This window comes from Diadema antillarum, unplaced genomic scaffold (genome assembly GCF_040938485.1).
Source record: "Diadema antillarum isolate AM-2024a unplaced genomic scaffold, OU_Dant_1.0 scf00000107, whole genome shotgun sequence".
NCBI classification, from domain to species: domain Eukaryota; kingdom Metazoa; phylum Echinodermata; class Echinoidea; order Diadematoida; family Diadematidae; genus Diadema; species Diadema antillarum.
The window spans coordinates 567,850-595,692 of NW_027270996.1; the positions used below are offsets into that span (position 1 = coordinate 567,850).

At 38.9% G+C, this 27,843-nt stretch overlaps 1 protein-coding gene across 1 annotated transcript in view; it reads left to right on the forward strand.

Annotated features, from left to right (window-relative positions):
• The window catches only part of LOC139719242 (dual specificity testis-specific protein kinase 2-like), a 90,928-nt gene extending 63,431 nt beyond the window's left edge, over positions 1-27,497 (forward strand). Inside the window, exons 5-11 of the mRNA XM_071630671.1 lie at positions 2,250-2,399; positions 3,380-3,456; positions 9,814-9,898; positions 17,290-17,373; positions 22,514-22,600; positions 24,214-24,304; positions 26,417-27,497. Of these exons, the coding sequence (XP_071486772.1) occupies positions 2,250-2,399; positions 3,380-3,456; positions 9,814-9,898; positions 17,290-17,373; positions 22,514-22,600; positions 24,214-24,304; positions 26,417-27,069 (1,227 nt within the window). The 3' untranslated portion in view covers positions 27,070-27,497. The remainder of the gene's footprint in view (positions 1-2,249; positions 2,400-3,379; positions 3,457-9,813; positions 9,899-17,289; positions 17,374-22,513; positions 22,601-24,213; positions 24,305-26,416) is intronic.
• The last annotated feature ends 346 nt before the right edge of the window (positions 27,498-27,843 follow it).

Here is a 27,843-nt window from a genome sequence, read left to right on the forward strand (position 1 = left end):
ACAAGACAAAATGAAACATAACTCACTGCTGGTGTCTACAGCATTCATAGACAAGGACTTGAAGTGTTTAATTATACCAGGGGCACCTCCTTGGTTATACAGTGTGTATATGTGCATGTACAATGGTTCCTCCCACCATCTCTTTTGTGTGTCTGTTTCTGAAGTGTGCAAATAATTTATGACTTTTGATGCCTGAATTACATTGTAGTGCCTTATTCAGACCCAGGCTATTATACACGTGTTCCAACATCAGTTCATGATCTCAGTATAGACGGTATACTTTGTGATGATGACAGTTCATGTCTTTAAATGTACAACGTGTAGACGCCTGCGTGGCTGCGTCAAATATAAAGAGTAATCTTGAGGAGACGCGAAGGCTGAACGTTTGTAGAGTTCATCGTAGATAGCATTTATAACACAAACAAATAAACCAACCTGGAGAAATGTCATCCACCAAAATAGCACCAGCTACAAGCACTGTAAATGCTCCCAAAGAATGTTGTTTTGCAAAAGCAACGTAGTTGTTAGACAATGATTGTATTGAAACATACTGTTTTCATATGTGCTTTGCTATGCTTTTATGTGCTCCGCATAGATTGAAGTAAGATTGACTGCATCATATAGGTACTGAAATAAAAGAGAAGTCTCGATCAACCACAACTCTACTGCACAGTCATTAAGAGTTTAAAGGGATCCTTGGTGTGTTTTTCCAAGTAGTAGAAGATCAAGACTGAGTTGTAAATTTGCAAATTGCTTGCAGTGACATCCTGTGAACTCTTTTTCCGAGTATCGAAGGTATAAAAGACAAAACCAAGAGTGATGAATGGTCAGTGGCACTGACCAGAAGCATGTTGTATTGTGGTATGAACTATTTTTCTTCACCACGGTCCAGTGGACATTACTGTTCCTGGGAACTCGGGATGGACAGGGAGTATCTTTGTGGTTAGCTTTTCCTATCTTTCCCTGTCTGGAGATTAACCAATAGAGATTACATTTCATTGGTACACTAAAACTGAAAAGCTGTCTTTGTCAATATGAGCTTTCTTCAGTGAGTTTGCCTTTATAAAGGGGTCTTTGCATACTCAACCAGTGGTGTAACAATGTCTTCAATTAAAAATGGAATCTGCTGTACGGATGCATGATGTCGTTACTTTAATAGGGACATTTGCTACAGTATCACACTATTTATTTCAAGATTTAAAAGGGTCTCATCTGTCGTATAGCATTCCGACATGATGTGAAAGGGACTTGGCCATAAGGAGATATTCTGCTTTAAGGGCAGACCATAGTTCTTAGTAGAAGAAGGGCTCAAAATTCATCTCACATCTTTTTGAATATGCTTGGAATGCATCAAACGGGCTTTCCAAGAAACTTAACGGGCTTTCCAAGAAACTTGTCCGGCTGATGCAAGATCAAAACGTAAAAATAATTTCAGTACAGTTAAGACCGAATATGCCAAAGAGAGCCATTTTAATGTGCATATTGTGTAAAATTTGGTGTCGTGCTTGATTAAAATTGAAGGAAAAAGTAAATTCTTTCATTGATTTATTCTGCGTTGTTTGTTGACTTACAATTTTATTCTCCTATGTGTCAGTATTTATTCTTCTATGTGTGCCAAGGTTTCGCTCTGATTGTCACAAGTGCAGCCAAATCGTATCCTCTGTACTTGAATGGAACAGGCTAGATCATTCAATTAGATCAACTTCTTCCATATATTCATTTAAGAGATTGTTTAAGCAAAGTTGCTATTTGTAAGTAACACACGAAATTCATTCTGGGCTTTATCATTCCTGTATAATAGCGTTTTTAATTGTTATTTCGGCATTCTGGTGAACTCTTGCTGTGGCATGTACTTTTTATGTTATTTTGCAATGTACAGTATGCTGGTATGTATCTACACTGTATTATGTCATCTTCTGTATATACGTTTTGCTATTCAATGTACATACAATTGTATGTTCATCAATATTATTCAGGGCTCCATGGAAGACCACTATTTATTGGTGAATGGACTACCCTGACAAAAGATTAGAAATAAATAAATAAATAAATAAATAAATAAAAGTATTTGTACCGTCTGTTTATTGTGTTTGTTTCATGCAATGTCTTTTTATTGCGTCATTCATGTTTTCATGCTTTCATCTACGTTCAGTGTACACTGCAAACTACAGGTTCATTAGCTTGGAAAGTGTAAGATTAAAAAAAAGACACTATAAAAGCATGTGGTTTCTCTATTTTTGTTCTTGCAGTACATCAATGGAGGGACGTTGACAGGGTTGCTGTGTGACAGCCAGGTCTACTTGTCGTGGCCCATTAGGATCGGCCTGGCAACGGACATCTCCGGCGCCATGGCTCACCTGCACAAGAAGTGTATCATGCACAGGGACCTCACCTCATCCGTAAGTACAGTGGACTCCCATTATAACGAAGTCTTCGGGACTGGCAATTTTCTTGCGTTATAACAAAATTTCGTTATAACCGAACAAATAAACAATAAAGAACAAAGAATGGATAATTTTCTGGCCTGAATTTTTACTTCGTTGTAACCAGAATTTCGTTATATCTGTGTTCTTTATAACAGGATTGCACTGTTATTATAGGGGGTGTGGCAAAAAAGAACTGTTGGAGTCGCCTTGGTTACAGAGCAAAATTTAGTTTCTCCAGACCAGTGTGGGGTAGATACACTTGTACAAGTAGTTTTCTGCTTGAATCATGCTATTTTTATTGTAAAATATACGTGCAGTTCATAATGCATTTGCCCATGCTCTTTGAGATATGGCTCTATGGTATGAGAATAAATTTTCTTTTGAGCTGGTGTCTGTGAATTATCATTGTAATGAGTACAGTTTTGATTTTAACTATTGCCGGTATTGTCATCACTGGAGTAAAATAATTGTTATTGCAGCTGTTGTCCCGCACCGATCAATAAGATGATGTCATCATAATTACCTAGACGTTATGCTGTATATTCAATATGTATAAAGTGTCAAGAAAGAAACCTAGTAAAAACAGGAGGTTTGCACCACGATTCACTCTAAAAAAATTTCAGTGTTGAGATGGAATTGCTTAATACACATTTTACCAATTTAATTCTTTATTAAAGAAAACAAATTTTGGTGGTGTTGTTGTTGTTGTCTACTTTGTCTACTTTCTTTTTGTTAACTCTCTCCTGGAAATTTGGAAGGATGGAGCACTTATTCCTGAGGTCTTGTAATTGATGGATTGTGTTAATAACAATTAAATTCATTTTTGATATGTTCAATGACTCTTCTTTATCCCTCAAGCATTATTACAGTTGTACAAGTTCGTGAAATGCTGAGATATTTGTCTAAAGCCTAGTTTCTGTATTTCATTTCTTAAATTTCTTTTTGTCTTAAAGAATGTGCTGATCAAGAGAGTCGGTCTGGACAGGCGAGCCGTGATCTGTGACTTGGGCCTCTCTTGTCGGTTTCCACGGTGAGATGTCGAGGATGTTTGTCAAACCCCGCTATAAACAGGGCAGGGGCCTAGATGAACAAATTTTATCCTGAAGCATGCAGTACACTTGTAACTACATTGCATGTTATGCTGGCTGCCACTCAATCTCAAACGTACAGACTGAAGTATAACTACAATTTGAGCTGATGTATCATATGGACAGATATGGTCCATTACTTGTTTTATAACTATTGACAATGATATCATTGTTCATGGTAACAGTAAAAGAACAAACTTCTCTTGATATGTCAGGGGACCTGCACACACAGGCATGATCATGTGGGACTACTGACTATAAATCAAAATAGTGACGTTTCATTGATAAAGACCCTCCGCAGACACCCAGCCTTCCTCACAGATTCTTGCAATGTTACAAACATTCTGTTGTCATAATGTCGCCATATGTGAGTATGCACATTGGAAATTACTACAAATAAAGACTGAGACATCTAAAGTCAGATATTTGTCTGTATTAGGCTATCCGTAATGCAAATGCTGCATATTGTACATCTTCACAACATAACACATTGCAGGAATATATGAGGATGTTGCCGAAAAAAAAAAAAAATTATACAAGCATGCAAACTATATGACTCGGTCTGTCGCTGAGTCGATGTTTTTAATCTTTACTGCCCAATTTGCCCATGTGACCAGAAGTGATGTGACTATTGATGAATATCTGGACTAAAAAAAAAAGGGGGGGAAGGAAGCTGTAAGTTTGTCATGGATTTTTATCGTACAAATATTTCAAAGTGTCCATCAAAATGTGCACGCCCGGAACATGAAGAGAGCTATTAAACGTACAGCTGTAATTGATTTCCCTTTTTGTCGACGAAACAATGGAATTAAATGAACCAAACCGGGTTAGCGTGCAAAATAAACAGCCCAATTTTGGTGGGGAGAGAGGAAACGGCACAAAAGGGAGAAATGGCATACTGTAGAATCAAAGCTGTAAAGTTAAACAAGCTTTTTTTGAGGTCACTGATCTCGTAGTTGGGAGCGCAAGTACCTGTGGTCTGACGCAAAATGGTCATTTAGTTGATAGTGGTGACAATGACCGAGTTGTCAGGGAATTACCCTTTCTTGCCGATTGTTTTTCAGTACTGTCTTTTCTTTATCTGTGTGTTTGGGGGGGGGGGGGGGGGTGGTTGTCCCACATCCCTTTTTTTTTTCTCTGAAAAGCCAAAATTTAGATTGTCTTGCCATGTGCAGTCTGTGTCAAAACAGCTGACATCCTCTAATGTAAAAAGCATGAGTCACATTCAATGCATACATGTAGTTCTCTCTTTGTGTGATATATTCCTCTACCAATTTTCTAGCAACTCCTGTTCTTGCTGATTGGGTGCTGTGTGTGTGTTTTAAGTCCTATCATTAGGTGATACGGTTATCGCCAAATTACAATTTATCTATACTCATTTTATCGATACTCAAGCACCAGAGCCCTTGAAATGGTTCAGTAAGTAGTTACAATATAGCGGCATATTTCGTCCAGGTATAAATCACATTGTCATGTAAACACACACACTCGCTATATTTCCCTTTGTTTTGTATTGGATGCTTCATTGTTTTTACTGCTGGAAATTTTCACAGGCTTGTAGCTGTAAGAGCTCTTCAAACTGATCATACATTAATGACAACAAGATGAGATATAGCAATTTTGGTTGTGCAAATAAGGGTCAAAGTTCATATTTGAAAAGACCAATGTTAAACTTAAGATGATCTTTGAAACACTTTATTGTCATGTTTCAATTTGTTCGTGTCAAGGACGACAAGGTACAGATACACTGTACTGAGAAAAACTGTTAATCAACTTAGGCCTACTCTCACACGCAGACACACGCACGGGATCTCCATATGGTTTGCATGATAGAAACAATTTGATCTGAATTATGCACGTCAAAAAAAAATCGACTTCACGCACATATGTTATACAACTTTAAGGTGATTTATTACATCATTTTCGTTGTCGATCACGGGTGACCGATAGTGATGACCCCCAGCGTATCACCTAACTCGTCTTTTAAGTGACGAGTTTCATGTCTCGATTTTGTTGTGTTCTGTGTGTGTCTCTCTTAACATGAGCTCAAAATTGCCATACAAATATGTTTTGATAAGAATAATAGTAGCTGGTTTTAATATACATATAGCAAAGTCAGACTTCTGAAGAATTTCAATGTCCTTTACAGGCTCTTCTTACCCTGGTTACTGTAGATACATTACCTCCAACCATCTCTGACAGTGCTCACTCTCCACTCCCTTGGGAACATTCCAGCCAGTCGCCACGGGGAGGGGGAAGAGGAGGAGGGGGGTGTGGGGTTTCGGTGTGATATCAGACAAATATTGATTATACATTGAATTTGATGCTGTTAATATTCTCTCTATCTGATGAGTGTTCAGTGGCGGTAGCTGTAATTCTTCTGTTTAATAGTATTTTCTGTGGCTGGGCTACGTGCTTGTCGAGTGATTTTAGGATTATAGGGGAAGTCCACCCTGGCGGATTTTGGTCGGAGCCATTGCTCATATCCTGGATATAACATTTATACCTATTCCAGCTGATCCGCAGTGGTAGCAATATCAAGGTCTAACGAGTAATCTCTTCAATGTGTACACAGTATACGGTGTACATATGTGTTTCCTTTGCGGCATTGTGCAATCGGTTTCGACCATTGCATGATACTAGACCTACCCGAGGAAACTCTGGGAAGACTTAATGGAAAACACTTTCTCTGTTGGCAGTATTTTTAGTATGAATTATTAAAAGGGTTTGGTAGGATTCTGGAATGCACTGCAGATGTAGAGCTGCCAACTCTTCCTGATTCTGCTGGAGAATTCATGAAATACTCAGGACTAGTGTTTAGTCGGTTAAAGTAAATATTCCGCAATGAAAACGAGCAAATACACACATGTAAGAATAGTATCACACTCAAATAAAAGAGGATGTGTATAGGCTTACTAGACCTCATGTAACACCCATCAATGAATACTGAAAATTACCAAAGGACTCGGAACCAAACCAGTGAAACGTGGTTTCCCATAATTGCCGGGGAAAAGAATATCATAGGACAGTCATTTATACCATGTGGTAAAATGATGCTGGTGGTGATGAACTAAAGACTCATAACATTTTTGCAATTTCTTTCAGAATGAGTAACCCAAAAGTTGTACATTTTAATAAATGAAACAAAAATACAACTGTAAATAGCAGGATGCAGTAAGAACTCGAAATGAGCCTGATGAAACTGAAGTAAAGTCAAACTGTAATGATAGAAGCAGTTTCAATGGACAGAAGCAACAGAGAGATGTGCTTTTCTACTCTGAATCTGTTAAATGTTTGTGTCTGGGCATATGGTCCTTTTTTTCTGTAGTGTATTTAATACCACTGTCACAGGCTTGCCTTCAGATTGTGAGGATTTAGCTCTTCCAAAGGTGAACCCTTCATTTTGGCTCACTCATCCTTCTTTGATTGTGGCAATCTTCTTATCCCAAAACACCCAATGGTGGAGCAGTGTCACTACATCACTATTTTGTGTGTTTCAAACATAGAGCATGGCTTCATCTACATAAGTTTATTGACCTTGCATATCTTTGGGTTTATACTTGTACATTGTAATTGAGGCGTGACCCGTTTTGATTGTGTTACGGATCAAGTCTGTTGCATGCCAATACTCACTTATTCTGTCCTTGTCGAGAGAATTTCCAACATGATCGGATGTCAATACCAGCACATACACAGAGTGAATTTGAAAACAAAACAAAAGCAGAACAAAACAAAACAAAAAACACACGCATACAAAAAGAACAAAACCAATCATCACTGATAGATATCACAGTAGCATGCAGTTCAAGCTCGCAGTTGAATTGAAGCAAGGTTGCAAGTTTGACGAGGTTTCGGTTACTTGGGGTGAATAAAACTTTCTTGAAAATAATGCTAATTGCTTCTGGCAAGTACACCCATGAAGTGGAGGGGGTTAGAATACCACAGCAACATGGAAACATGTAAATGAGACTCGTGCTTCTACTAGGCATCAGGGGAAAGTGAGAGTTCGGTTGATTGACGACGACAGAGTTTTAGTGATATTTTCATGGACGGGAGGGAGTGCATATGGAGACATACAGGCACATTTAACATACCAACATGTACCTGGTATGTAGCAGAGAAGAAAAGGCTGGGCGAGAAACTGAAGAATGAGATTAGAATGAGTGTGTGGAAATATGCATGAGTGGAGGAGAGAGAGAGGGAGAGATGGACTGATGGGTGGACAGAGGAAAAGTAGGAGACAGTGTGTTGAAGGCCATTCATATCATAATAATTATGTACCACATACAGAGCTATAGGGTGAGAGTGAGAAATAGACCAATGCTAGTAGATAGATACATACATACAGATAGATAGATAGATAGATAGATAGATAGATAAATAGATAGATAGATGGATGAATAGATAGATTAAGATAAATGAATAGATAGATAGATAGATGAATAGATATATAGATAGTCTGTAGATAGATAGATAGATAGATAGATAGATAGATAGATAGATAGATAGATAGATGGATAGCCAGATGTACAGACAGGAGGGAATAGGAGAAGAGCTTTAGGGGTGTTGATGGTCATTCATTCATATCACATATAGAGAAAGACGGACAGACAGATGGATGAACAGACAGAGTGGAATCAGAGGAGAATTTAAGCAGTGTTTTAAAGGTCATTCATTTGTATCACATACAGAAAGAGAGATAGATAGACAGGCAGACAGACAGACAGACAGACAGACAGACAAGACAGACTGAAAGTGTGCTTACAAAGATAGATGAAGTGCTGAAGTTTAGTGAAGTGATGAAGGCACATAATGTAGCACATACAGAAAGAGAGAGGGGGTGTGCACACACACACACATACACACACACACATGCAGATACAGAAAGATGAACAGACAAACATACATACTGAGAGATTGAGTAGAATGAGAGGAGAATTAGTAAACATCAAGGACAATTCCTTTTGTACCATGTAGTATAGTGTGCAAGAAGATTTTGAAATGTTATTGTTGCTGCAAAGTATTTCCTTCCTTCCTACATACCAATGTCCTGATAAGCATGAGACATCGTGCAGTACTGTATAGCTGCCGAGATAATACAGGAATGTCTGGGCTGACGTATCCACAGAAACATCAAAGGATGAAACATGCTTTAGAGTCTTATTCAAACTTCAATTTGAACCTCAGTGTTGAACTCTCGCCAAAAGTGAGCAAAAAGTTAACCCTTTAGCAAGTAAAGATTCTGTACATAATGGCCTATGGTTCCCTGGAAGGTACAGCAATATTACTCTCATTTGAAAGCCTATTAAAGGACAAGCTCACCTTTATAAACATAAGGATTGAGAGAATGTAGCAATATTAGTAGAACACATCATTGAAAGTTTGAGGAAAATCAGACAATCCGTTCAAAAGTTATGAATTTTTAAAATTTTAGTGCAGCAACCGCTGGATGAGAAGACTACTGCAGTGTATGAATAACTTGCGTACAACAATATAAGGAAAATATAAAGAGAATTTCACAAAATTCCATCTTTTGAAAAAAGTACACATTCCCCTGACTCGTTACCGACAAATGTTATGGGTAATATTATTCCCCCTGCCTTTAGAAAGAGGCAAGTCAAGAGCTCTTTTATTATGCGAAAAAAGTGAAAATATGTTGAATTTTCTTTTACATTTTCTTTATACTGTTGTACGCATATGACTCACAAGCTATAGTAGTCTCCTCATCCAGCGGTTCCAACACAAAAATTTTAAAAATTCATAACTTTTGCATCGATTGTTCAATTTTCCTCAAACTTTCACTGATGTGTTCTACTAATATTGTTGCATTCTCTCAATCCTTATGTTTATGAAGGTGGACTTGTCCTTTAAGACTTTACCAAGACAATGGTGTGTCACAGAAGTAATTCTGACATACTTTTGTTGGCCTTTGACCTCTTTCAAATTACATTTAAATTATATATTCTATATGAAAACAATAAAAATGGTAAAGCATAAAAATATAAAAAAGTTGACGGGTGGTTTTGGGGAATTTTAGAGAGTAATAAGGCGGGCAGTGTGTTGTGAGAACATTCCATTCTAAAATGTTAATGCCCCCTTTCTGTTTTGGGCCCCTAACTCCCCTGTCCCTCACAGTTCCTCATGCTTGTTTTGTTCCAATAGTTATTAGTCACACAACATGAGCATGGCCTTAATAGTCTCTGTTCAAGCACACAAAGTGTATTTTTATAGTGCTATATTGATCATTTCAATGTTTCTCCCTATCTTCTATGTGTGTGTGTGTGTGTGTCTATCTATAGGGAGCACTCTGGCCTGAAGTCGCCTGTAGGAACCCCCTTCTGGATGGCGCCAGAATGTCTGCACTTCAAGCCGTACGACGAGAAGGTTCGTTCAGGTTAAAACTTTGTACAATCAAGTGAAGTCTGAATGACACCATTTTTAATTTTTTTGGTGCGAAAGGGTTACATTGCTTTGCACAGAGTGATTCACTGCAGGTGAATGCATTGACCGTACTCAGTGTGAAGGTGTAACAATGAGGTACAGGTAAACTGGAGAACGAAAGTGATTTAAAGGGGATGGCTAGTAACTGATCAGTGGGAATCAGTGGGAATGCTGGGGGGTGATTGTTCCAATCCTTGTGGGATTCATGTAAGAGTACATTATATATCTATTCTTGTGTGAAAATTATTTGCTTCAGAATGGTCTCATATTCAAGTAATGTGCAGTTCAATGTTTCCAGGTTAGCATGCCTGTACAGTCACGGTACATTAAACTGCACATTACTTGAAGATGAGACCATGCTGAAGCAAATAATTTTCACACAACAATAGATATATAATGTACTCTTAAATGAATCCCACAAGGATTGGAACAATCATCCCCCAGCATTCCCACTGATTCCCACTGATCAGTTACTAGCCATCCCCTTTAAAAAAACAAAGAAACAATGAAACTAAAGTTGCCATATAGATTCAGTTAGTTGCAGTATGACACTTTCTATAAACTCACACGAGGCAGATATCAGAGAGCATCTTTAGCTCATCACCTGAACCAAAGGCGCAAGTGAGCTTTTGCGATCATTCATCGTGCGGTTCGCGTCATGCGTGAAATGCATCCAGTTGTCAAATTTTCTGCAAACCTGACAGGTACTATTGCCAGTGTGGAAGAATATTCAGGTGGACACCGTGTCCCCTGGAGTCCTTTGAAAGGCCACCAAGTTTGCTATGTTCTTCCCAGGTAATAGTCTGTCAACTCATGAATAGCACCTGACTCGCAAAATTCTCGCAAAATAAAAACTGCACGAAATGTTCGGCGTATACAGTAACTCAAACATTTTTTAAATCACTGCTCCCAATGGTAAACAAACCTTCAAACACCACAGATCATTGCTAAAAGTTGGGAGGGTGCGGGGGAGAAAAGAAAAAAAAAAGCAAACTGTTAACAAAATCAAGTAATAATGAAAACCTCCAGAGAAGCTTCTCTATGCATGCCTGAAATACTTGTGTACCTGGGACACTTTGTAAGAATGGGAAGTGTTCATTGTGCCCCCGAAAATCATGATCATTGTCTTGGCAATGCTGAAATTGAACTTCCCACTCAGGTACTAAACAAAAAACAGAACAGAAACTAAACTAAACAGAGCAGAATAGAACAAAACAGAACAGAACAAAGCAAAAATATTTCCTAGGTCCCTCAATATTCAACATATCCAAAGCTGGCTGTATAGATCACTTGTGTAGTGGTTATGAAATATACAAGATATTTTATGAGAGAAAGCAAAGATAGTCCATCTCCCCTCTCCCCCCCCCCCAAAAAAAAAAAAAAAGAGAAAAAGAAAAGAAAGAAGACAGCAGATGGGAGACACTGATGGAAATGATGATTGTTACAAACTTCAAAAGTCATCTTCAGAGATGGGCAAGATCAGTAATTGATCAGCAGACAGGATGTTCATCGCTAGTAAAGTGCGAGTCTGGGGCCTCCAGAGCCAAGGCTCCGTTCCTTCCGATTCGATCACCACCACGGAGCAGATCGGTTGATAAGTTCCGGAATGGTTGAAGGAGATACGAGATCCTTGGTCGCCCCCAAAGACTTCCTCTGCAACTTCCTCAACTTTTAAGGCCATGGGAAGTTTTGATAGTGAATCTACATTTCAAGAGAGAAAAAAAAAATGTGTTTTGTAGCTTTGTTTGGAAATGATATGGTTGGCGATTTTGTGAATAGTGGCAAGCTGTTTTTGGTTCCAGAAAAAAAAGAGGAACTTAAATAGAATCAAAACAGAATGCACTTGTTAATGCCAAATTTGGTGTGACCCATTGCTTATATTAAGTTGTTTAATCTCTCTTTTTCCCCTGCACAATTATGATTTCATTTGAACATAGTCTGATAGACAATCTGAATTCCTTTTTCTCTGTCAAGTTAGAGAATTTTTGTCTATTTCTCTCTGTCTTTTGCATATTAATCTAACTTTTTGCATCTAGTCTTTCTCCAATATAAGATATATAGTAAAATTCAGAATGGCCAATTTGAGGATGGCTACATGATAATCTGTGCAACAAAATTATACAACAAATATGATGGATTAGAAAAGGTGTAGTAGTCAAACTATTGTCTCTTTTCATATGGCTTCTTGCCATGTCTGTTAGTCCTTGTGCTTTAATATGGTGTTGCATATTTGATTTTAATGTTCCTCTAAATTGTTCACTATATGGCATAACTATATGAAATGAAACTTGATATACAAGTGTGCCTCGTATGCAGTTACACATAGGACCATAAAGAAGATTGCGAAGGACAAAGAACTCAGCCAGTGATACATTAATTTGTTTCCGAGACACTTGAAATATTGGGAAGGGCGCATTTAAATTTTATGTACTGTAAACTCTGCTAGTATGTATTACCTGTTCTTTATTGTCTTTCATGTGAAGGATATTCTACTAAAAGCGTACTACAATTGTACCTCTTTGACCATTTTTATTTGGGGGGGGGGGTGGTATCAAAACTCCATTAAAGGTCATATACTCCTTTTGCAAATGTCACAAAAGTTTGCATGGTTGAAGAATAATGTCTCCCAACACTTTGTATAAAGTCTTTACCCATACAGTAATACACCTTAGAGTTTCTGAAGAAGAAATGAAAATCTAACCCCATGTCATGTGAGTATTCTCTCACCTTTTGTACCGAGAATAACAATTGGAATTTTTTCGGGGTTCAAATAAATTCATTGGAAATTTATAGTATTCATTTTCCTCTCCATCATAAAGGAGTTCTCAGTTTTATTATTCTGAATTATTCTGAATTACCTACCTTTTCAATACACCAGCATATGACAGGAATCTCATTTTCAGGATTGCAAGAGTCACACATATTGATACTTTAAGTTTTCATGCCCCTTCTCTTGGGCCTTACACACTCATTAATGATAAATCAAGCATGAAATCAATAAACTCATATAATATCATTGGTATTTATGGAAATCAAGTTTTCCTTGCAGTCAGGTAGTACCATGTGTCTTGTTTTCATTCTGATTATAAAAAAAAAAGTGTGGGGAGTAGGAAAAAGACTGAAAGATGAAATAGGAATTCAACCTTGCTTGAATCAATCTTGTGAAAATTCAGTAATCTGCAAAGTTAGAGCTTCGTTGGGGTCCAAACTCTGGAGTCAGTATTTCACGTTTGTGCAAGCCATCTATTGTTTTGTAAATTCCAAATATTTGCCTTGTGTGCCAATATATCAGGCAGCCTGAAGATTGGGAATAGTATTAAACGTAGTTATACAGAGCTCATGATACAAAGATAAGAGGGGAAAAATCACAGGGTAGGAGTAATCGTTCTATCTTTCTCACCCAAACTGTACACTGTAGTTTGAAGGTTGCCTTTGAGCTCAGAGTGACTGCCAATAATACAATCATTGTACATATTTTTCCATGCACCCTCTGAATGCTAACACACACACAAATATTTTGTCATCAGCAAAGAAAAAAAAAGGAAGACATTTTATGGAATTTCATGCACCGGGCAAATGGAAGGTGAGCTCACATCTTTGCTACATCATGGACTTGTCAATTTCTGGTTGATTAATTGATAATACCTTCAAAATTCTGTCACATTATTTTTTATCCGAATTTGTGCGACTTTCACTACCCTGTTCCTTTCTATTTCCAGGCTGTATTCAACAAACTTGCATTCAGTGTAGACATTCTCTTCAACCCTCTCAGTGCCATATCGCAATGGCTTTGATACAAACAATGTCAAGGGCAATTCAAGGTTGAAGGCCTTAAAAGGGTTTTAAGGCCTACAACAAAAGGCATGGGTGTGGCTTAAGGCAGTAAATAATGGTTGGTTTTCAGAAGGAAATTATTGTAGACTTTTCCTGCACCAAGCTGTTGGTAATCTCATCTCACAAAAGTAGAGGAGATGATTTGTTTGATGTATAAACCTATCAAATTGACGAAGCAAACAGAATGTGATTTTGGCTTTTCTAACCTCTGGGACGTCCACTCTGTGTATCATTCATTCATGAGGTACTGTAGGATATTATTATCTGGTATATCTTCATTGTGGATGTGGTTGAGGTTTATTTGACCCACTGGGTCACATCAGTGATCCATTATGGGCGATTGTTTATAAAAGAAGCTTCATTGAGAGGCTTTTTATAGTTTACTGTCAGTAAGGACTATGGAAGTGTTGGGTTAAACGTCACCACTTCACTAATGTCACCACGTCACTAGTCCACATGTGATAGACCTTGCCCAACTTTTACACCCGTCCGCCACTTAACAATGCAAATGTTAGTGGTAGCCATGTGGCACCATGATTTAGAAGTGTGAACGACGCTGTTCAGAACACTCACTCCCTGGTTGAGTCCTCCCACAATAATACTGTGCCCCCCCCCCCCCCAATTCAATTCAAACCAACGGCCTACGGGATCTGGGTAGGTCCCTGTGCAGGTTTTGCTGAGACTTAAGAATCTCTACGGCAACAGATTAAAGGACAAGTCCACCTTCATATACATAAGGATTGAGAGAATGCAGCAATATTTGTAGAACACATCAGTGAAAGTTTGAGGAAAATTAAACAATCCGTTCAAAAGTTATGAATATTTCAAGTATGTGCGCAGTCACTGCTGGAAGAGAAGACTACTACAGTGTATGATGTCACATGCGTACAACTATATAAGGAAAATAAAAAGAGAATTTCACAAAACCTTACTTTTTGGATAAAGTGTACATTTCTTCGACTTGCTACTGACGTATGTTAAGGGTAATATTATTCCCCCTGCCTTCTGAAAGAGAGAAGTCGAGTGTTCTTTTGTTATGCGAGAAAAATGGAAATATGTTGAATTTTCTTTATTCTTTCTTTATATCGTTGTACTCATGTGACATCACAAGCTGTAGTAGTCTTTTCATCCAGCCGTGACTGAGCAGAAACTTCAAAAATTCATAACTTTTTAACGGATTGTCCGATTTTGCTCAAACTCTCACTGATGTGTTCTACTGATATTACTGCATTCACTCAACCTACATGTCTATGAAGGTGAACTTGTCCTTTAATGATCACCAGTTGTGACGATAGTACAAATACCGTAACATTGTTCATATGTGATCTTATTAAGCATAAAGCTGTAGTAAACGATCAAGTTTTGAATGAAACTGCAATCGAAAGTGGTTGACGCTGTGTCTTGGGATGCTGAAACCCACACACACGCACATAGTTTTTATGTTTTATCATTTGGGCTTGCAAAAGGAAATTAATATTTGACAAGCATCTACTGCCGACGATCATGTACATGTATACAACCAAGCCTCATTTACATTGTGTGTGTGAAACTGCTAGCATCATTTTCATTTTATGAAGATGTGATGTGTAATTTAATTCATTTGTCAAACTTTTGTCAGTGACTACTGTATTAAGATGATATGCCGCTATCAGTTTCACTTCTAAAAGCTAGGAGTTCTGTTGACACCAAAGTGTTGCGGCGCTTTCCACCAGGCTTTGATAGTATTTTTTCCCATTGAGGTCAAAAAATAGGAATGTGCAGATTGATGACGAGGAATTGGGAAGAAACGCAGCCCATTAGAGTCAATACGCCATCTATTTCCAGAGCAAGCATCAATTTATCAGCCATTTGCCGGACTGTAACTGTTTCCTTTCATGTTTAGATATAATGAGACTTTATGTATATACAATGTATATATATATACATCTTAATTTTAGTAAGTGTTCATGGACTGTTCTAGTTCAATAAAAATCCAGTGAAGATGACTCAAGAAGACAGGAAAACACAATATTTCAAAATTGACACCAAAATGATGGGATGCGTGTAAGCTTGTAATACCCATCCCCTAAATGAGTGTGTACAGTACATACCTTGTCTTAAAGGGACTGTACAGTACTGGTTGAGGTGGGGATTCATGTTTTGAACATTCCTAAGTGAGATAATGAGAAACCTCTTATGAAATGTGAAAGTGCATGTAATTTTAAGAAGGATTCAACCTTTATTTGATTAAAATTGGTTTTCAAATGGCTGAGATATCCAAAAAAGTGATAATAATAAAAGGCGACAGGCCACGCCTTTTATTAGGATCTCTTTGTTTCACCTTGTTTTTGGATATCTCGGCCATTCCGAAACCGATTTTCATCAAATAAACTTTTGATACCCCTTAGAATTGCATGCCCTTTGACATCTCATAGAGTGGTTTCTGAATATCTCGCAAAACGTTAAATGCTAAATCCTCACCTCGACCAGAACTGTACACACCCTTTAAACTGGCAGTGGTCTTTCGCCTATTATGTCTTGTTTGAAGAAGAGTTGTAGGTGAAACGTATCAGACTTGATGGGATTATCAGGTATGTGGTTGATCTAGTTTCCTCTTTCACACAGACTGTTCATTGATTGTCTCACCTTGTTACATTTTTTTTGTGTACAATGTATGTCTCAAGGGGTAAACCACAGTGTGTCTAGACTAATGCCGCTGCATTTTACACATCTCACTCTGGTTGTTATATGGACAAAGAAGTCTTATTCAATGCCCAAAGTTTAACCTTATTAGTTGAAAGGCTACTTGGGTGGGACTAGCAGGAAACTATTGAAACCCCAAGGACAGAGCAACATTGGATTTGATCGTTTCAAAATGTGGTCGACAATAAAGTTCAAATGACCCTGCCCCCCCCCCCTCAAAAAAAAAAGTTTAAAAAAACAAACAATAAAGAATATTGGGTGCTGTCCTACCAAGAAGGCAGAGAAAGTCACATGTTTAGAATGATGGGACAACATACAACCTTTGACCTGTTATTTGTTTGAGGTGTCTTTCTGGGTCAAACTCCCCACAGCGTGAAATGTTTAGTTATTGCATGCCGTAGCTGGTCGGCATAACTACACCATGTGGTGACTGTCAGCTCATATTGAGCATCACACACTGAATCTCTGTTATGTCCCTATATGGTGTTAATTCATATTCAGCATACATGTAAATCACAGAAATATTTGTGTTATTTCCAGCACGATGAAATTGTGTGTCAGTCCATTGTCCACTCCTGTTATGACGTTTGAGTACAATGTATCTTCCAAAAGAAAAATTAGCCATGCATGTAGTGACTCATTCATATCAGGGCAATGACAAGATATGAAATGAGAGTTAAAGACAAAGTTTAAAAATGTGGTTGAAAAATCACTATTTAGTTGCTCTACTTGCTCTCAGTTAGGAATGAGAAAGTTTTTGCGCTCCTCACTCCATGTGCGTTAACTGTTTGTGATTCGATGTTGTGCGCCCTCAACAGGTGGATGTCTTCTCCTTCGGCATCATATTATGTGAGATCATCATCAGGGCCACTGCCGATCCAGACGAGCTTCCACGGCGCAAGGTATAGTAGCCCCCTCCTCTGCCTCATTACACCCAACCCTTGTCACCCCCTCACCCCTCTTTCCCCTCTTCCCCTCTCCCCTCCCCCCCCCCCCCCCCCAGCATGCAGTGCTATTAATGGGTCTATCTCAAATCCATGTGGGGTTTCTGCCTAGTTCAGTAGCAAATTCGTTCATTTTTATTTCATTTTAATAGTCTTTCATCTTCTTTTTTTCATTTCCAAGCAATATACACAAATATTACAAATGATGAAATACCGGTATATTCCATGTAACGTTATAACGCATCTAAATGTTTTGCTTCAAATCCCAAGAAATCTGCAATGAAACACTTCCTGTTAAAGAGGCAGCTGAAGTTAGGAATAGGTGGTAGACCCCTTCAGGTGGTGTGATAGGACCTTTCTTTTGACTTTTTGAGACACTAGTTCAGTGGGGGACAGGGTCTTAAACAGCTCCTGAGTGAAACACTGCATTGAATGAATAGGTAAAGGTCAAAGGGCACATTTTTTTTTTCTTCTTTTTTTTTTAATGAGGATTGTGCAGATTAATCATGTGTATCAAGGTCTTGATGGCCTTGTTGATAGATAAGCAGCAGTAACCTTGCACAGTTCGTTTGGTCTGAAAGATCAAACGTGAAAGAACTCGCCCGTCCGTGCCTCCGACCAGATTCATTTTAAAGTTGACTGAAGGGTTGCCGAACAGATGCTCAGTGACTAAGAGGTGTGTCAAGTCAGTCTGACGTAGTAAAAGAGTTACTGTGGCGTGTGTATATGTGTGACCGTGTTCATGAAAGAGCGTGAGACCTGTAGCCCTGGATGAGGAGCGATCCTGCTGCAGTCGCCCCCTCATGGCCAGACGTGACGCGGGTGCCAAAAAAGCGCAGGCCCCGGCTCACCCCCTTATCTTTCGCACCCAAACAGTGTGATTCAACGTATCCTGCAGATAATCCCACCGTGCTATCTCTCTGCCAACACTCCCTACTTCGGCTGCCCAGGGTTTACCCCCATGCACTCTGATCGCTGACGAAGTGAACACTCTTCACATGTCACATAGAACTGCCATTAATATATTGGACTATGGCCTTTGCATGTCTAAGCTTGAAACATGGTGCCATATGATGCAGACACTCAAAAGATAAACCCCTAGCAAACCTCAATGACAGAAGATATTCAGAAAGAATTTACAAAGCAAACCTGCTTCTTCGGCCAAATGCCAACCTGAAGCCAAAGATCAGAAATTGTATTAATACCAGATAAAATGCAGCTTAGCCTTGAGAGCCTTTTCAGATAAAATTTGCATAGTTCTTCAGTCATATAAGGATCTATAACATCACAATTATAGGAATGTGATGTCATTCTGATCTTTCATGTTAGAGCCATATTTTCAGACATTTATCCTTAAATTCAAGCAGTTCTGAGCTTGAGATGATACTGGGCGAGTCTAACAGCATTCTGTTTGAGTACTACACATATAAAGAAACTAAGTTGAATCAAGCTGCCCTGTTGCCAGAGTTATTTTCCTCAGTAGATTTAATATCATAAGTTCCCTTCCACATTGTTATCCAATTGCATTTCAAAGTTTCCGTTGTCCATCACTCTCTCTCTCTGCCTGCCTCCTTCCTTCCCCCCCCCCCTCTGTCTCTCTAATAACAAAGTAATGATAACTTAAACAAGAAGTGAAAAAAAGAAAGCAGAAGAGAATAGTCACTCAAATTTTGGCATAGCATCAAAAGCACGCTTCTCACTGTGGGTGTACAGAATTCCCCTCTAAAAAGGCATCTGGGCCAGTGCTATCGCTCCGTCTTCTGTACCGGAGACCTTGTTGTCAGGAAGCTGTAGCGCCACAGTGTCTGAAATTTCATCTGAGTTCCTCCTTACCTAACCTTTTTTTTCCCTCTATCTTGTTTGAAATATGTTATTTTGTCTTTATTTTTTTTTTTCTGCTAGCTTGATGAAGTGGAAGGAGGAAATAGTACCAGCAAGGATTGAGGCAGAGGGAAATGAGGGGAGGGGAGGGGAGGGTGTAGCTCTCTGTGATTTGTTTGTGAAGTTGCCAAATATAAGCTTCCTCTTAAAAGGCATTGAAGTCCACTGCACACTTGTTGAGTGGAAAATGTGAACCAGCTAGAATAGTGCAGGGAGGTCCATGATGAAAAGGGATAGTTCTGTTTGTCCCCAGAAGTCTGTCACTTAGAATAGTTAGTTAGTATGAAATATTTTGTGTTTTTTTTCCACTTTTTTTTTTCTAGAGGAAGGAGGTGGTGTGATGCAATGTACAATATCAGATATTAGAAATACTATATTATTCATATACATTCATGTTTTGCAGTCACAATTTCCATATGATTAGATTATGCATTGTTTGTGGGCACATAAGTCTTTTATGAACCAACTGTCTTAAAGGGAAAGTTTCCCAAAAGAAAATCTGATGATCTGTTCGGAAGTTGTGAATTTTTGAGATCTCAGTGCCACCATTGCTGAATGAGAAGACTACAAGAGTTTGTGACGTCATTGCAGGACAATAATATATAAAGAAAGTATAACAAGAATTACACAAAACTTTATTTTTCGTGAAAAGGACACATTCCTTTGACTTGGCAAATTGACTATGACTGGCAAATGTTAAAAAAGTTATATCATTTCCCCTGCTTTCTGAAAGAGGTTAGTCAATTGCTCCGTCATATCGCTTGAAAAATAGAATTATGTTGAATTCTCTTTGTATTTTCCTTATTGTTTTATTCTGCTGTGATGTCACAAACTTTTGCAGTTTTCTCATCCAGCAGTGGCAGCACCAAAACTTTAAAAATTTGTAACTTTAGGATGGATTGCCTCATTTCCCTCAAACTTCACTGATGTGTTCTTCTAGTATTGTTGCATTCACCCAATCTACGTACATGTACATTTGGGGTATAAAACTCCCCTTTAATTATGCAAGAAGATTCACCAACATGGACCACTAAAGAATGCAAAGCTTTGCCCAACCTGCTACGTGTCTCTCGTCATGTTAACCAGCCCTCGATAGGATGCATTACGGACACACCTCTGTGGTGTCAATCTTCATTTGTTATCAGTACTTGCCTTACACCTCAGCTGGATGGCATGTAAAACACACACTTGTTTCCCCTCTAAGCAGTGTTTGGCTGGTGCGGCAGTGTGTGATGATTACCTGCTATCCAGATAATTCTACATGAGATGTAGACCTGCCCCCACATAAGGTTACCACGATAGGTAAATCCGATCGCTAGGACGGGGATGGAGGCGGGGTACCAATCACTTATCCACCCGTCCCCTCATTCGGAAGTTTGTTTTCGGTCTTCTCCACAGCACCCAACTTCCCTACCCTCAAGCCTCCCGTTAATCCGACACCCACGTTTGAAGTTTTCGTTAGCTCTAGATTTAATCTTTAACAGGATGCCCTGAAAAAAAAAAAATAAAATATGTAGAGTCATTCTCCAGCCTTGGTAGAAGACATGAAACTTGGCTGTATTTCAGAGGTACATTGTATAGCGTGCCATCTTTAGGATAACATAGACAAATAAATGTCTCATAAATCAAATACAAGAAAGGAAGGCATTCTGGCATCACATTAAAGGGAGAGATCACACAGTGATGCTGGTGTTGTCACAGTCAGGGGCTCCGTGCCTGTCATGTTCGGAAAGGTTGCCGTTTGTGATCAAAGTGCAGCTGACCTTTGTACTCCTCCCAGATCGCCCCCCCCCCCCCCCTTGAAGATGGAGTGATAATAGGCCCTTCTGAGAGGTATTCACTACACCCAATTTTTAAAATAATGTCACAGGCAATGTTATCTAAGAGCAGCAGCACACAGCAAGGTGTATGGGATTGGCACCATGCTTTTTTTTCCTCTGCCAGAATATGATGTGTCAGCAATTTTCCCATGAACTTTCTCTCTCATGCACTCTTCTCCTTTAAACCATACCTTTGCTCATCTGTTGTGATGTTTTCTCTTTCACATGAACTAAAAAAAAAATATGAGTGCCACTGATTGCCTACTCTGTGATAATCAGCTTCATGGCCCATCGCCATTCATTTCGCACTCGTCGTCAGAGTTAATCTCTTTTCAATATTTTGTTTTTCGTGCCTCTTTGTCGTTTGTTCTCAGGATATGGCCCTAGGAAGTAGTTAGCCTTCCTCACTTGATGCTGAATTTCATTAACATCAAAACAAAAAATCCAAAACATATGATTTGCTGTAGTCAAGAGTGTAAAGTCCATACTGTTTCGCAAGGTTACCTATAGGACCCATAAAATTTCATTGGTTGATGGAAGTCTGGATCTGTATGTCATTTGCTTCCCCATAGGAATTAAAAGATTGATTGAATTTTAATATATACAAAATGTTGTTTTTACTTTCAAAGTTTGGTAACATCTTTCAGTTGCCTCAGACCTATAGATGAGTTCACCTTTGGGAGTTTTAGTGACCAAAAAGAAAACTACACTTTGAAAGTTGTATAGTTTTGTATCAATTTAGCCAGAGATCATTATAGAATATGAGTGCATGTGAGTCAACACTCCCCCCTCCCCCATAAAAAGACAACAAACAAACAAACAAACAAACAAACAAACAAACAAACAAACAAACAAACAAACAAACAATTGCTCCTTTATAATGGATTATGAGAATGAAGTTTCCCACCCAATATTCCGTGTGAATGTTGCATTGTTGCGACTATGCATCAACATAGCAGTGTTGCTCCATTTGAGAATACATGTACATTCGTGTCTTCGGCAGTTGCACATGTTATCAATCTCACAATTATGAATGCAAAGATCATGGGATTTGCATTTTTTTCAGACATTATATATATACATGTATGTATATTACTAGAATTCATCATTTCATAGGTTTCTATACCATGCTTTGTGTCCCACACCCAAGGCACACAAAATTCACACATACAGTGTATACAGGTGTCATGGGATGAACTACATGTAGTCCAAAAGATCAAGGTATTCTCAGCGTGAGTCAGTGCCAAATTCATATCTTGCACAGAACGGCATCCATATATTGTATAGGAGCTTTAAAGGGAGTGATTTGTTTACTTTACCAACTGCATGTTTGTTTTCTTTACCAACTGTGTGTTTGTTTACTTTAAGAAATTTGTATTTGTGTTTGTCTTTTGTAGGACTTCGGTCTCGATGAGAAGGCATTCCAAGCTCTTGCCGGGAACTGTCCTGAGCCTCTGAAGGAGCTAGCGTTTCTCTGCTGCAATGTGAGTGTTATCATTCTTTTTCATTTAAAGGGATGGTATAGTTTTGGTTGAGATGGGGCTTCAGTATTCCAACTTTTTTGTGAGATAATGAGATATGAATTATTAAAGAGCATACAATTCTATAAGAAATTCAAAGTTTGTGTGATGAAAATCTTGTTTTGAAATGGCTGAGATATCCAGAAACAAAGAGGTCCCAATAGAAGGTGGCCCACCATTTTTTAGGACCACTTTGTTTTAGCTTTTGAATATCTTAAGCCATTTCAAAACCAATTTTCATCAAATGAACTTTGAATACCTCCTAGAATTGTAATCTCTTATAATATATTTCATATATGGTTTCTAATAATCTCCCCAAAAGTTAAGATACGAATCCCTCATCTCGACCAAAACTATACCATCCCTTTAATGCCTCTGCCACAAAGCGTCGCTTGAGGCATTATGTTTTTGGGGTGTCCGTTTGCCATCCTTCTGGAATGGCAAAATGCATGCATGCTTTAAAAAAAAAAGATACGGGTTAGTCATTGGGTTAAGGTCAAGAAGAAATGCTAAAATTTCACTATTTTTATTCCAATTTTGAAAATGACTCAAAGTATTGTCATGAAAAGTGGTATATAACCAGATACTGATTATTTGCCAATCATGTGAATTCATTGCCTCTCAATAGCAAATGTTCTGGAAAAGTGTTTTGAGAGTAATACCCTTTATTGAAGGTATATGCTTACCATTGACATTTCTTGTTTTTCCTATACTCAAAGGGAATTCATAAATACCCTCAATATGGACATCATTTCTTGCAAAGTAGAGAAATGAAAATACGTTAAATGTGAAAGTTTTGAGCACGTACAAGGAGGAAATTAAAGGGAAAATCCAGTCCATAAACAATTTAGTCTGATAAAAAATTAGTAAAATCTTACGAATTCAGTGGTAAAAATTTGACTGAAATCGAATGAAAAATAAGGAACTTATGAAATGTTTAAATTTTGCATCATGTGTGGACAACAATATAAAGAAAATATAAAGGGGATTCCACAAAAATTCATTTTTCATGAAATTACACATTCCATCAACTTGATACTGACATATGTTGAGGGTAGCAATTATTCCCCCTGCTTTCTGAAAGCGGTTAGTCAAGTGCTCTTTCTTTATGCTAGAAAAGTGAATTTTTGTGGAATTCCTTTTATATTTTCTTCATATTGTTGTCCACACATGACATCATAACCTCTAGTAGTCTCCTCATCTAGTGGTTCCAACACCAGAACTTTAAAAATTCATGACTTTTGCATCGATTGTCCGATTTTCCTCAAACTTTCACTGATGTGTTCTACTAATGTTGCCGCATTCACTCAATCCACATTTCTCATTGGGTTTTGGTTTCCTGTAATAATGCATAACCCTATACTGCATTGGATTACATGACTGAAAAATAGCAGTGACAACATTTTTCCCCTCCAGAAACTTATTGTTCTGATTTTGAACTACTTTTGCAGGGTTTAAGCAGAAATTGTGCTTTGTTTTGTTTTGTGTCGCTTTTGTTGTTGATGTTCTCTTGTAATTTTGCTGATAATGTACAGACTCCAAATAAATGTTTTTCTTTTTTTTTCATGTGGCTATAGATGAATCCATCCAGCAGACCTGGCTTCGTCGATGTGGAGTTCCAGCTGCAGCACATCAAGATCAAGCTTGGCCGTCAGGAGAGAGACAAAGGTACGGTCTTCCCGTTGCCATGGCGATGCCAGTCCTCCCACTTTGCTGGTATCGGTTGGTCGATGCATAACCTTACTGATGTATGTACACTGTGACAAACAAATGTGACAGCTTCTCTGTTGGACGAGATCTTAACGGTGCTAGAAAACGAAACCATCTCAAAATTGTTCACAGTAGATGATTATACATAGATGTACTCTTCTCATTTGTATTGGGCAGTAAACCTGCATGATTGTTTAACCCCGTTCCTCCTGCAATTCTCTGAGAGCCTTCAATGCCACAAAACAAGATTATTACAGATGGACAGAGACTAGACAGGTTGATAATCCACCTGTGCAAAGGCAGTCAAGCGCTACATGTGTCCCCTTTGCAAGGTCAACTGCATGTGCCATCGAACAATGAAAATATCTATCGGGTGCGAGGTTTGAATTGAGCGTGCGCTGATGGACTCACAAACTCTTTTGTGTATACACAAAGAGGCACCTGAATGGGGTCAGGGAAAGTAAAAATCTACTGACCTCAGCCTTGATTGCTGTGTACATCTTCATACAAATTTTATAGCAAAACAAAACGCACATTACATTGGAAAAAAGGCAAATAATACTGCGATACATGCAGTTTTCATACAGAAAGAAAAGAGATATTGATAAAAGAAACTGCAATCTCTTATCAAAGCCATTTTTCTGGGAAGCATATCACAAAAAACATGAATTTAGGCCATGAATGCAGGCATTCTTGTCTACATTTAGGAAACCTGGTATACCAGGTTCCCGTATGTCGGTTGATGCCACGGGAACCTGGTATACCAGGTTGCCATAAGGAATGGGTTAAGCGTGTTGCAAGCCACCTTGGGTCAAGGAAAGGGGTGGGGGACCACCCACCTGATTCCTTGAAGATGCGTGAGACTGCTCGACCTGGTTTCCACTCTACCCTCTCGGCTTGTGAGAAGTGGTACTGGTGGCAGGAGCTACAATGTATGACCACGTCAAGCATGGGACCTCCATTCCACACACAGTCCTGTGCCCTTCAAGGCTTGGCTTGTAGAGTCCAGGATCATTCCACCTATATAGTCATGAGGGTTCATTTGCAGAGGGTGTAAGCTAGAATTAATGAACAGGAGAGCGAATGCTCATTTGTTGGACAAGTCGAGATATCAGTTCATTGTTACGAATGTTGCGAATCTGGTCTTACTTGTTAAGACAGTTTCACAGGTGTTTGAATTCGCAGTTAGGGACCAGATTGATGGGTCGAAAAGAAAATAGTATCCCTTTCAAGAGGAAAGTTAGCAATGTCCCACCTTGGAGGTGAAAAACAATTCATTCTTGTTACAGGTGGCAATGTTGTCTCATATGCATTCCACAAATATTAGCCAACTCGAAAATTCTCAATAATAAAGATGTGGTAAATTGTATGTGGTATGCAGTATAATGCAGCATGTATTTGTACATGAACGATTGTCCAAATGTTTATCTCTGCTGTCTTTTATAAGGCTGACATCAGAACAGCAAACTAGTGTAATTTTTATTATTTTCAGTATTTCTTCTTCATCCAAAAGGGGAAATATGCATATGAAGGGAAAAATTTTTGTTTTTTGAAGTTTCATAGTAGCTTGCCTTGTATCTCATATCCCCCAATTTTTTTCACCGACATTTTCTCTCTCTCTCTCTCTCTCTCTTTCTCTCTTTTTCCTTTGTAATATGTTTCTAAGTGTGCATTGGAATGCTTTTCAATCTGCAGAAGTTGGTAACCTTGTCGCATTCCGATATAGTTGATTCTTGCTTTTATATCAAAACGTAAGCTCTGCCTTACCTGCTGGTTCCTGTGATTGAGGTTTCGAATATCATATTGTCATTTCTGTCCTAGAGCTGGTGTTCATCTGACAATTTATTGACAAGTCAAATTTAGAAATAAATCGCCAAAGCAAGTTCTCCTTTTGAGAGTAATCTGCATTTCTGGGAAAAACATATTTGCAGTGAGAAAAATTATCTATCTTTTAGATGCAGAATACAAACCAACTGAGAATAGAGTAAACATTTTGTGAATGAAGAAGTGTGATGTGACAACTCGTGAGTGTGCAAATGATGTGATGCTTTTGTCTTGTTTCATTGCCAGGTACGTTTCAGCCCAGGTCTCGTCGGCACACGGTTTACCTGAACGTGCCCAACACCCCCACCCCTGCCCCGCCCACATCACCGACGTCTCACCGACTGGTGCGCAGCAACTCGGACCGGGGCTCACGGGACCGCAGACTGTCCCGGCAGGGGAGCCGCACGAATCCATTCAACACGTCGCTGCTCCTGGGCGGCCGGACGAAATTTGTGAACTCGGGGCGGGAACATCTGAAGCAGCTCTCGCCGGACATGTCCATCAACATCGAACAGGTGTTGTCCACTCTCTTCGGACCGATGGAGTTCACTGAAATCTTTCAGAAGCCGGTCAAGAGGAGGCTGTCCGTATCGCTGCCCTCCTCTCCCGAGATGCACCGTCGAGAGATGTCGGCGGACGACGACGATTTCTTTGAAGACTTTATGAGCTGGGCCAGCTCCCCCGAGCCAACGGACCAAATCCCCGACAGAACTCCCCGGACGTTTGACGAGGCGGTAGAGGAGGAGTCTCCCCCGTCACCAGCGGGAGAGTCCAGCAATGCGTGCCAAAGCAGTGAAAAGTGCGATACCAATTGCAATGGAGTGCTAGCTACAGGGGAGAGCAGCACCTCCGGTAACACGGAGGGAGAAACCTTGAGCAATGGTGTGAAAGTGAGCTAGATGAACTCCTTGGTGTTGCACCTGCATGATTTTTATATCTGCTCCCCCCCTCAGGCGGAATGGAAAATGCCATATAGTCCACCATTACACAGTCCCGTGGAATCCACCACAGCAGAAGAGGGGAAACAAAGGAATGGATATCAGAGGGAAGGTTGCCTGTGGGATTTTCAGACGGTGGATAGCAAAGTATTAAAAAAACAACAACAAACATGAAAGTGTGTTATGGGTTTCTGCCAACATCATTGCAAGTTTGTTGATGGAAAACTCAGCAAGTATTATTAGTGCGTTCTGACAGAGACCATGTAATGTGCTCTCTAAAAATATGATAACTTGTGAAATAATGCTACAACTTGCTAATGCTTATTCTCATACATATTTTTTTTTCCCAGCACGTATACCATTGTATTTTCCCCCCAACCTGCAGTGCATGTATCTTTCGGCCGATGATACATGTGAAATTCTTGAATCCGGAAATGCAAATGAAAAATCAAACTGTAGGAAATTCACTTTTTTCATTGTAGAGATTAAAACTGTAGTTAATGATGAAGCAAAGATAGCAGATTCTTTAATGTCACACCATACTAGATGCAAACATGTATAAACAAGGTAGGCCCTATATACATTGTAGGACAGATAGAACTGAAGAAACATAAGATCAGAATCAATATATCACAAGCTGTTTCTAATGTATCATTAGTCAAATCATTCCTTTCATATGTGCAAAGCACCTACTATAAATATAATGGCATATTAAACTCCAGGAAGGGCTATCAT